The sequence below is a fragment of the Formica exsecta genome, unplaced genomic scaffold (assembly GCF_003651465.1).
Source record: "Formica exsecta isolate Colony F162 unplaced genomic scaffold, ASM365146v1 scaffold247, whole genome shotgun sequence".
Lineage (NCBI taxonomy): Eukaryota > Metazoa > Arthropoda > Insecta > Hymenoptera > Formicidae > Formica > Formica exsecta.
The window spans coordinates 1-11,715 of record NW_021849743.1 but is presented as its reverse complement, the minus strand read 5'-3'; the positions used below and the strand labels follow the sequence as shown (position 1 = coordinate 11,715).

Genomic DNA, 11,715 nt, shown 5'->3' with positions numbered 1-11,715 from the left:
AGGAATACAGCATGATCTGGTGTCGTAAAATAGTGATAGAAACACACCGATATCATATAAAATATGTTGTAGTAATATCGGATTAATAGTGCTTTTCTAATAGTTCTATGGCTATATGACACATTTCTCTCGTATTCAAGTTTTTATCATGGGCAAATAGAGAGACTGCGACTAATGAGATTAAAAGTTTATAATATCTGTTTTTATTAACTTAATTTCTGATACAATTTCAATAAAGGATTAGAATATTAAACTGATTGTTTGGAAACCAGATGAATGATTAGAAAATTGTTCGTTTACTGGCTACTTAAGATGCAAAATAAGAGTTTATTTGCCAAATAAACGAATTATTAATAAATAAATTTATTATTAAATTTAATTATTTTGCTAATTACTTAACTATGCCAATTGTTTATATGTTATATTACATTTATGACTGAAAAATTATAAGCAATTGGTGACATATATATAGTATTATAGCATACAAAACTATTAATTTTTTCTTATTATATATATATTTTTTTAACATTATAGAAGGATATTCATCAAGAAGCAGCAAAGATCCAGTTATTTTACCAACAGCTCCTCGAGCTGCACGAGGACCTGGAATTGATGAAGAAAATATCCCTACAAGTCCTCCATATGTAGCCTACATAAGCAATCTGCCCTATGATGTAGATGAAGCTGATTTAGCTGACTTTTTTGCAGATATGAAGGTCGATTTCTGCAAATATTTTTATTGATATAAGATTTTGTTTACACAGATCTTAATTGTTTTGATTATCAAATATGAAAATATAATTCTATTTTTATATAAGTTAGTCACAATTTATGTATTTTTTTGTACAGATATCCAACATGCGTTTGCCGAAAGATGCAAATAAAATTAGGGGCTATGGATATGTTGAATTTGAAGATCGTCAAAGTCTAATTGATGCTCTTTCTATGACGAACACAGTAAGCAGATGTGATATTTAATGATACATATTAGTAGCAACATCAAAATTTGAGCTATTGAAATTATGCCAAAAACATCCTTTATAGACTATAAAGACGAGACGAGTAAGAATCGAAGTTTCAAACAGCAGTAATGATGATCGTCGAGGCAGTAGAATGGGCAGAGACAATCGTAGGGATAATTACGATGATCCAGAGCGTACATCTGGCGATTGGAGAAGTGGGCCGCGTGAAGATTTACAGGATGAAGATTCTTATCGCAGTCGATATGATAAAGATCGATATGACAATAGAGACCGGCGAGATGATAGAGACAGTATGTGTGTGTGTGTATATATATATATATGTGTGTGTGTCTAAAGAATATGTGTGTGTGTGTGTGTGTGTGTGCGCGTGCGTGCGTGTGCGTGTGTGTGTGTGTGTGTATTCTAAATTGTACATTTACAAATGAAAATTAAAAATATTCTTTAGGAATCAACTTTATAATAGAAAATATATTCTTGTATTAAATAGGACATGATTATGATAACAAGCCTGGTGCATGGCGCGAAAGAGACAACAATGATAAAGGATTTAAAGAAAAAAGTGGCTTCAGAGATGATAGTAAGGATAGAGACTGGAATCGTTATAGCGATAGAGGAAGAAGCAAAGATCGGGATGGGGACCGAAGCAGCAGTTTTGGACCCCGTCGCAATTATGGCGATTCCGATTGGGATCGCCGACAAGACCGAGACGCGAAACGTAAGTATACAATTATCCAGAGAAATGATAAGATAGACCAAAGACGTTGTATTTCTGATTTATTTATATCTCAATTTAATTATTATTATTTAGCTGAGTCGCGACAAAGACCGAAACTGCAACTGCAGCCTCGCACGAAACCCGTGGAATCTCTTGGAAGTTCGAAAGATCAAACTGAAGAAAGTTCGGTGGAATCGAAATCAACAACGGGATCGGAATCAACTCAACGAGCTCCGGCTCCTACACCCATATCGGCAGTCAATATTTTCGGCGCTGCGAAACCTGTAGATACTACTGCTCGTGAACGAGAAATAAAAGAGCGTCTTGCCAAGTCTTATGCCGAATCACGATCCCGAGAAGAAATGTATGTATAATTTTTAACATCTAAAGATAAGATTGGACTCTAAGAACGGTTACGCCGACCGTTTTTTTAATGCAACAATTAAATGTCCACAGCAGCGCCATTACATCCACTTTTTAGATCTGGAATTATTTAGCTACATCCATTTTTCGACATTGCTACTATAAATGCCATTTGGTGCCCTATATGTGCATGCTGGCATATAAAAAGCGCTCGGTCTTTTATTTTTATTAAAAATTCAGATTTTTTTTTCAGGGACAGCAAGGAACGTAAAGATGGTACTTCAGGTCGACGTAATGGCGTATGTATTTCAATTTGAATATAAATAATATATTTGGAATATTAAAAAAATATGTGATTCAACGCGCGCTAAATAATTGCCATTTATAGGAAGGACGCGACGACAAGGAGAGAAGCCGACCGACTTGGCGATCAGAAGAAGACAAAGGTACTCGAGCCGAAAGATCTGCGCCGCGATCTCAACTAGCGCGTTCTGGTAAACATTATTTTCAGATAATTATAAAATCTTTGTTTTCAATTCTTTGAAGAAAAGTACTATCAAATATGACATGTAATGTATTTAACTGAAATATATTTGCAAAGTAGAAGAGCAAAATGAATCCAAAGCATCGCCAACTTCGCGTCCTGAACCGCCAACATTTAAAGTATCTCATAAATCTACTGAGAAAGATACTCGTGCGGCTTTGGAAAGGTATTGACAGAGAGAGAAATATATTTATGAATATATTTACATAGCATGTATTTTGCGTTTATCTCTACTTTATTTACTTTGTTATTTAGAGATCGTAAAGACAAAGAGAAGGACGAAATTAGCAGAATGCCAAAGGCAAAGGATGAACAAGCTCCGGTGAGAAAACTTAATTATTGTTTAAAACTATATTAATGAATGGTGTTATATAATAGTAAGATTTTTTTCTCGCAGAATTTTGTAGCTTCCAACAAATATTCCATGCTACCTGATGATGTGGATCCCGATAATATTGATGAATAGTCCTAATCGATTTTTAATTTGCATCATCGATGAAATTGTGCCACATGCAACATACGATTATGCATTTTATATCAATAATTTGTTTTATCATTATTAAATATTGTATGGATTCACACACATTATACGCCAGGCATTATACTCTTGGTATTACTTTATTGGAATTAATGTTGATTTGTATTTAATCTCAATTTTAATATTTTCTCAATACAAAAAAAAAACATCTATATATATATCTACATATATATTTACTTTATATTTCAGTATGCACGCGAAATATGTTTCGGTATTATTAAATCGCAACATCGTAAATTTATTATGATTTCAAAGTAAACTCATCGATTGCAATCATTGCAATCGATCATTTTACATTTGATTTTAAAAATAATTATATTATACAAAGTATGATATAGAAATTGTGGAACTTTATACATCATACTTAATTCGTTGTACAATAATTGTACGATATTGTGACTCACTTTACGTGTAATATAACAATGCCAATATAAAAGGATATAATTAAATTAATAAGAGTATATGGGAAGATAAATATCGTTTAATTCTTAATTCTCCCTGCACATACATGCATGTAAGCGCGCGCATAAGCACACAAATATTACATTTTAAAGAATTTGTTAATTGAATGTATACAATGTTTAAAAAAAAATTAGCAAAGCAAAATATTTTAACACGAGAATCACTTGTAAATTTAAGTAATAAAAATGTTTGCGATTTTTTATTGTTTTTCGAAACTCATATGCCCGTTTCTACCAGTGATTTTAATTCGATGGTTGATAAACTGCAGAATGACATCAAAATTTGTAATGATACGATTATGGGATAGATTACATATAATAGAAATTTTTTAATTTTAATGTTATGAAGTTAATTGATAATTAATTTTAAATCATATTGGTAAAAACGGACAATATATAAGAAATGATTAAACTTAAAAAGAAAGCATTTTTTAAAATCATGTTTTCATATAATTTCTTTTTTATTTTTACAATGCACTTAAAGTTTAGTCATCTATTTAAAAAATAACCAGTAGAATCAAAGAATATTTACAAAATATACAACATATACCAAAAGGCGTCTTTGGTAAAAAAAATCAAGTAATACATGAAACAATTTTTGTAACGTTCATTATAAAGAATCGAATTTTTGTAATATACTTATTTATAAAAATTATATATTTACACATTTTCTTAGAACACATACATTACATTAAATATATTGCAACTTTTACTGCTGTTGGGTAGTCTGTGCCAATTGCCGCAACTGCTTTAATACAGTTTCAAGCAATTTCTTTTTATCCCTTTCACTTTTCTTCAACACAGAAAACATGGTTTTTTTATCAGATTCTTTCAATCTAGAAAAATATATATTATTAAGACTTTGTATACATTAATAATGTACAAAAGATGTAAATAATACACATACTTTTCTAGTAGAAGCACAGCCATATTTGGAGTTACTAAATTATATTTACTAGAATCCTGACCATAATCATGAAAATAGGTAGGCCAATCCCAGCTCATAAATAAATCTAGTAATTGTCTTAATTGCAAAAAGTATTGCAATAAAGTTCCTTCTGGTAGACCAATGACTGGCTCGGAAGCAGCAAATTCTGGAAGTTACAATAAGATTTGAATTTCCTTAAAAATATATCGAGAGATAAAATATATATATAATAAAACTTACGTTCACATTGTATCGTATCTAAGTTAACTTGTTGCAACGCGCCCATAGATATCTGTTTCACATCTTCACTGATTAATATATCTAATATGGCTTTAGCAATGTGAGAACACGCAGATTTGCATGCCACTTGAGCTACTTCGTCCTAAAATATGAATTATCAATTATAGTATTTCGAAAACACACGATCGTCATATTGTGATATTTACTGGTAAATTAGTGAAGCATGTTAAAGTGCTCCGCAAGAAAGCTATAAGATCCGTAATGAATCCCGAAGCATGTCCTTGAGGCTCCGCTAAATTCCAATCATAATTCTCCAATTCTAAAAATTCATCCAACTTGTTTTTCAATTTATCGCAGATCTGTTTTTCGGCGTCATCTCGCGCGACTCGAAACATGGCAGATTCAACGCCCACACAGCTCAATTGCCCTTGATGTAACGTGCTAAAAAATTTATTATACATATATATAATGATCTACAAAAGAAAGAATAAACAATATACTAGATTTTTACCCAGTAATATTAGTAACAAATTCTTCCAAATATTTTGTAGATTTTTCGAGATATCCTGTGTTTATTATAATTTGAACTACTTGTAAAAGCGCTAAGGAAGGCTTGCGAAACAATGACGATAAACATCCGCTGAAAGTTCTCGTTAGTAAAAGATTCGTCGATTTGCATATCATCTCATCAATTTCAGTTTGGGTAAAATTCAAATCCTCTGAAAATTTTAAGCAAGCATAAATAAATTCTTTCACTTGCTGATAGACCTTTGGTACCATGTCCGAAAATGGAAATTTTTTGGGAAACTCGGCTTCCTGCAAGTTTTTATCATGATAAGGAAATAGATTAAGAATTTGATCGTATTCCGCTTGCGTTGTGACCTGAAGCATAATAATCGAGCAATAAGTCAGAGAAAGTCAATAGATGAAGTATTTACGACATTATAATTACTTGAATCGGCAAGAAATTATCTTCGTCTAAAATATTCCTAAAAACTTGAACCCAGTGTTTCATTAGCACTTCGTTATAATGCACTCTAATTTCTTGTAATAAATCCCAAAGTTGTTCTACGGAATAGCCATAATTCTGTTTAAAACAGATAAAAAATTGTTTAAATTACATACGCATAAACGTATATACAGGGTGTCCCAAAATCACCAAATATCCCTTTAATAACAGATTCTCCAACTAATATGGAAATAACTTTTTCTCGATAGAAATGTCAGGGAAGGTTATTATTTTTTTATAAGATTCCTTTTCCCTCTCGTATATCTTTGCACAACTAAACTTAAAAATTCTATTATATAAAGTAAACTCTACCTGAAATTAATCGAAGAATGTAGCTTCGTTAATCTTTTAAATCCACAAAGATTAATTTGCAAAAAGCTCTCCTTCTTCAAATGCTTATAACTCGGAAATGGACGTCTCGACATTTTCGTCGAGGAAAAACTGTTCCCAAATTAACCAAATCTATTATTAAAAGGAGACATTCGGTGATTTTGGGAACATCCTGTATAAAGAATGAAAGATGAACTTTATTACTTACCCTTAAGGTAGTATTGAATAGCATAATGAGATTCTTGATTTTTAATATGAGTGTAGCATCTGTGCAATATGCCTAAAAAAATACATATTTCTTCATATTATATTAATCATAACGACCATATAACATTGAGAATAACGATATATTTACCGAATGTGTGCGTAAAGCATCGACTATCGTGGATAATGTCATGTCCCAAAGCTCATCCAAATACGCGCGAGTAGCTAGTCCATTACCCGTATTCAATATGTGATCTTCTATGACAAAAAAACCAATAATACCTTGCAAATAAGTCTGATATCCGATCGTACTCTCATGCTAAAAATAAAAAATATTTATTAACATATAAACACATGGCTTGATACTTAATAAATGGATTTACCATGTTAATAGGTGGTTGTAAAACTAGTCTAGCTTGTTGTTTTCTCTGTTGTCTATAATACATTTTAAAAGTTTCTTCCTCTCGAAGCACGGTATAAATGTGCATACATCGATATACCGGACTGAAATCCATCAAGTCTCGAGCACTCAATTCCTCTTCAGCCTCATTTAATCGATCATTGATACGAGACCTTCTTTTCTTCCTTCCAATAATTTCCGCTTCAGTCGCTAATTGTTCAGCAGTCTAATATAAAAAAATTGCCAAAGTTAATAAATTATACATACATAATATCGATATAGATATATCAATACAAAAAGGAAGGTGTAGAAAAAAAAAAAATTATACCCACATGTCTCATGGCAACTTCACCAATTTTTGGCGAATATTTTCTAATATTTTCTAGAAAATCTCGTAAATCAGACATAGAGGCATCTTTTATATTTTCCCGCAATCTGACACAAAGATAATATTATACATATACTCTTTTTCACAACTATACGTATAACAAGAAAATACTCGCAAATAATTCTTCTAATTAAATTTACCGTGGTATTTGTTGCGTGATTTGAAAAGAAAATCTATAATTTGTAACTTTTGGCAAATCACGATGTTCTAACTGTTCCAGTGTTTTTAATGCCGGATAAAAACGTTTGTCCTTTAATTGCTTTTGCAACTTAGCATATGCGGCTAAGACAGGAAGGCACATAGTGAGACTGTTTACAGCAGCAGCCATATTGTTCTCAACCTTGCGAGCTTTTACAAGTTCTTCACCCATTTCAATCACTTTGGTGGATGTAGCAGTAATGTGTTTATCAAGCTCTAATATTTCTGCCTGCATTTTAGATATCAAAAGATAACACATTTTTGACATATAAAACTAGATTTTATATATTACACAACATTACCGTGCTATCGAGTCGTTATAACATTATTATTATTATTACTTAAAAAAAAAAGAAATAACACTAACGTTCAGTTGTTGGGCTTGAGAGCGAACTTGTAAGAGTTCCCTAATAGAATCAATAAATCCCTGATAATGATGATTACACATCCTTTCGATATCCTTGTCATGAGTTTTAATACAATCGTCAAGTTTTTCCATAAACTTTTGATGTTCATGTCCATCATAAATTGCTCTACAACACAAAACAAACGTAATAATATTTTTTGGTTTTTTTTTTCATCATCTTTAATCATACGAATTTCTTAAGCTAAGAACGTCGAATGTCATGATGCTCGAGCACAAATATCATTCTATGAAATAAAATTTACTGGTACTAATAGAGAGAGAGAGAGTATTAATCTTGTTTCCGATATTATTAAAATGATAAAATGATACTGGGTATCATTTTATCATTTTAATAATATCGGAAACAAGATTAATACTCTCTCTATTAGTACCAGTAAATTCTATTTCATAGAATGATATTTGTGCTCGAGCATCATGACACTCGACGATCTTGACACGTTAAATATTCGCTTCAAATATTATATTATATAAATAGGTTTACCGCTAATCCTCTTAAAAACTATTCTCAAGTATATATATATACGCATAAAATTCCAGCTTTTCGTTTAAACGAAGAAATAGTTTTTTTTTCTTCGAAAATATGTACCACTACCCGTGTGGTTACAAACACGATTTATTAATTTTACTTACCGAAAAGTCGGGCCCAAATAATCGTCGATGCCCTCGATTTCCTGAATCAGAATATCGTATCGCTGCATCATCGCCAAATCCGAAAATCGTTAAAAAGGATTAAAGCTTACAAAACATTAGAAACAGAATAAAAGTCAGAAACCGAGCCACAAGCACAGACTTTATATATTACTAGATCGCTAACTCCCTTATATACTGTACCAAAAAATTGATCCCAAAAAGTATGTATTAAGGTGCCTTTACATGGCAGCGTCAAGCATCGAGCGTCGAGCGTTAGGCCGGATTCACACCTTGGCAGAAAAGCAAAAAGCAGAAAAGCAGAAAGCAGAAAAGCAGAGGCCAATCAGAACTTGCGCTAAAAAAGCAGAATGTACTCCTTATTTTCAGCGCGAGTTCTGATTGGCTTCTGCTTTTCTAGCACGAGTTCTGATTGGCTTCCGCTTTTCTGCTTTCTGCTTTTCTGCCAAGGTGTGAATTCGGCCTTAAGCGTCTGTGCAGAATATTGTTGCCTAGAATTCTATTTATTTTATTAATTTTATTATGTAATAGATGTGTGTGTGTGTGTATGTTATTATTATTATTAATCAAAAATATATTAAAAAACGTCAATACTACGTTACAAGGACGGATTCACAAATGACAAAATAACACAGTTTGCAAAACTACTATTAATAGTAGGAAATGATTTAAAGGAGCAGTATGTTGTAAATATGCAGAAAAAAAATTGAAAATTATATTCCTTAATTCTTTTGATTAGATATTCTGATATTCTGGCGGGGGGTAGTGGCATTTTATAATATATTTTGTTTAATAATAATATCTATTGTATATAATATAAATAAAAATCAATTTTCAGTATTAACAATTGTACATCAAAATTATATCATTGTACATCAGAACATAATCTTTCTTATCTCGACCGAATTCATGTGACTCTTCATGCTATTAGCCGCCAGAAACTGGAATCAATCATGTTGAGAATTCTGCGGGATGGTTTCTGCGCAGACGCTTGACGCTCAATGCTATCATGTAATGGCAGCCTTAAGGTGCCATCACATGGCTTATAACATACTGCTCCTTTAAGGTTCCTACTCGGCGGAGGGAGGGGAGCATCCTCCGATGGGACCTTCCTAGCCCTACGCTCCCTCTCCCTTTCACGTTACTATCCCCCAGCAGAATATTAGAATCTAATCAAGGATTAAAGGATATAATTTTCATATTTTTTTTTCCTGCATGTTTATAACATACTGCTCCTTTAAGGTCCCTACTCGGCGGAGGGAGGGGAGCATCCTCCGATGGGGCCTTCCTAGCCCTACGCTCCCTCTCCCTTTTCCTCTTGAGGGCGACCTCCTCCTCACGCCTTTCGCGGAGGCCCACGAACTCGCCCGTAGTGGGCGGTCGCCCTCTTCCCCTCTTTTTGGGGAGGTCATCAGCCTCCATCGCGTCATCCCCATCGGGAGACGCGTACACCTCGGTGTCCTCGCTAACTTGCGAGGACCTCGAGAAGGAGGCGGGGGTGGAGCGGATGCTGCCCCCCTGCAACGGATCCTCCGTCTTCTCTTCTTCTGGGCGGGTGAGGCTCTTGCCCCGACCCGCCTCATCCTGGTTGTATGGGTGCGCCTGCGCGGCCGAGACCAAACGCGACCGGGACTTCGATTTAGTCGAAACCGGGCCCGGTCGGTCGATCCGCCGCACGACCACCCTTGCCTCTCTATCACCGGCGATAGCTCGCTCGCCAGGGGTGCTCGTTGGCAACACCCCTGGTGGCCCGTCGTGGGATGACGACGAGGGGGGAACCGGGACTGTATCCCTCCCACGCCGGTCGCTGCGGGATCCAAAGTCCGCTGCGGCAGTAAACTTTTTATCCTTGGTTGTACTGTCCATTGCGTATCAAGAAAGGATGGTTTAATTTCGGTGTTTTTCTTCACCTAGGTCGGTTGGCTTCACCACGCCTGACGAGCCCGACCTGCCCGGGATTTTTTTCCTGAGGTTACCTACCTCACAACTCCACTCGATCCCACATCCAATCCCAGACCCACCCCAACTACTCTTACCCATAAAAACCCCAACCCACCCCACCCATCCCCAATACACACACCCATACCCACACACACCCCCCTCAAACCCACACAATCTCCCAAAAAAAGAACCCCATAACCCCCCAATAACCCCCCGCAATATCGCAAACCACTCCAGACCATTCACCCAAAATAAATAAAAACAATACCCATTCACACGATGATCGAGTTTGGTGCACTCTTAAACTCCTTCCAAGAATGGAAGGGGAGCCCCTCCACCACGACAAGGTGGTGCACCATCGGAGGGGGCTACAGGGTGTACCTGGTGCATATAATGTAGCGCAGTATGAGCGCGCACCCAGGAGGCGTTCTCAGAAGGAGAAGGGACACCGAGAGCGGGAGAACTAGAAGAGTAGGGAGAGATATAAAAGGCCGTGTGGAACATGAGAGAGGGCTTTTTTCTTTTCTTTTTTTTTAATTATTAAAGGAGATAGTCGCAAATATAACATCTTTTGCGCGTTTAAGAGATTCGCGACGGAAGTAATAAGAAAGGTTACGGTTAGCATTGGGTTACGGTTAGCATTGGGTTACGGTTAGGGTTACGGTGTTCCAGCTTTTTTGCAATTTTTTATTACGGAAATCGAAAATTGGTAACGCGAAACGGATTCTGGCGTTTGTTTCGCGTCGATATCTATCTCCGTTCCTCAGTTATAGGGGTGCAAAGCGCCCCTTGCCATTTTGGGTCCGTAACTCGGAAACCGTTGACGGGGGAGGGTTGTCTTCCGAGGGACATCGATCGGTCTCGCGAAGGGCTACAACTTTGGTCCCGAACTCCACCCCACTAGGACTCACCCTTTGGACCCTGTATACTTGGAGTCGGGTGTAGAAATTTACAAGTCTCAAGGGATGATACGGAACGCAAAATATCGACTAAAATTTGACAAAATTGGAATATACCAATCGATAGAGAATCGCGTGGAAGGTGTTTTGGACTCATATATTTTTTTTCATTTAAAAAAAAAAATTTTTTTTTCTCTTTAGGTCAGGAAGGTGTACGGAGTGTAAAAAATCGATCAAAATTGGACTATACCAATCGATAGAGAATCGCGTGGGATGTGTTTTGGACCTATATATTTTTTTTCATTTTCTCAAAAATTTTTTTTTCCCCAAGTCACGAGGGTGTACGGAGTGTAAAAAATCGATCAAAATATGACTATACCAATCGATAGAGAATCGCGTGGGATGTGTTTTGGATCTATATATTTTTTTCATTTTCTCAAAAAATTTTTTTTTACCCCAAGTCACGAGGGTGTACGGAGTGTAAAAAATCGATCAAAAT

The 11,715-nt window shown here is 35.3% G+C and overlaps 2 protein-coding genes across 2 annotated transcripts in view; one reads left to right on the top strand and one right to left on the bottom strand.

Annotated features, from left to right (window-relative positions):
• The window catches only part of LOC115236332 (eukaryotic translation initiation factor 4B-like), a 4,331-nt gene extending 715 nt beyond the window's left edge, over positions 1–3,616 (top strand). Inside the window, exons 3-12 of the mRNA XM_029808714.1 lie at positions 535–716; positions 850–957; positions 1,045–1,273; positions 1,471–1,698; positions 1,792–2,062; positions 2,315–2,360; positions 2,450–2,555; positions 2,666–2,771; positions 2,861–2,927; positions 3,003–3,616. Of these exons, the coding sequence (XP_029664574.1) occupies positions 535–716; positions 850–957; positions 1,045–1,273; positions 1,471–1,698; positions 1,792–2,062; positions 2,315–2,360; positions 2,450–2,555; positions 2,666–2,771; positions 2,861–2,927; positions 3,003–3,071 (1,412 nt within the window). The 3' untranslated portion in view covers positions 3,072–3,616. The remainder of the gene's footprint in view (positions 1–534; positions 717–849; positions 958–1,044; positions 1,274–1,470; positions 1,699–1,791; positions 2,063–2,314; positions 2,361–2,449; positions 2,556–2,665; positions 2,772–2,860; positions 2,928–3,002) is intronic.
• Positions 3,617–4,243: 627 nt separating this feature from the next.
• Positions 4,244–8,551, bottom strand: LOC115236331 (exocyst complex component 6B). The gene is made up of 13 exons (XM_029808713.1): positions 8,359–8,551; positions 7,669–7,834; positions 7,244–7,530; positions 7,048–7,150; positions 6,699–6,941; positions 6,467–6,634; positions 6,320–6,391; positions 5,725–5,859; positions 5,284–5,654; positions 4,979–5,213; positions 4,773–4,914; positions 4,512–4,698; positions 4,244–4,440 (listed from the first exon to the last, which is right to left on the bottom strand). Exons 1-13 carry the CDS (start codon positions 8,427–8,429, stop codon positions 4,314–4,316), a joined length of 2,307 nt encoding a protein of 768 aa, XP_029664573.1. The 5' UTR covers positions 8,430–8,551; the 3' UTR covers positions 4,244–4,313.
• Between the last annotated feature and the right edge of the window lie 3,164 nt (positions 8,552–11,715).

Excerpts from the sequence above, each read along its gene's own strand:
- LOC115236331 (XM_029808713.1), bottom strand. The coding sequence starts at position 8,429 with ATGATGCAGCGATACGATATTCTGATTCAGGAAATCGAGGGCATCGAC. Across the intron at positions 7,151-7,243 it reads ATCACGCAACAAATACCACG|ATTGCGGGAAAATATAAAAG; the intron begins GTAAATTTAATT and ends TCTTTGTGTCAG. Across the intron at positions 5,655-5,724 it reads ATAATTTCTTGCCGATTCAA|GTCACAACGCAAGCGGAATA; the intron begins GTAATTATAATG and ends ATTATGCTTCAG.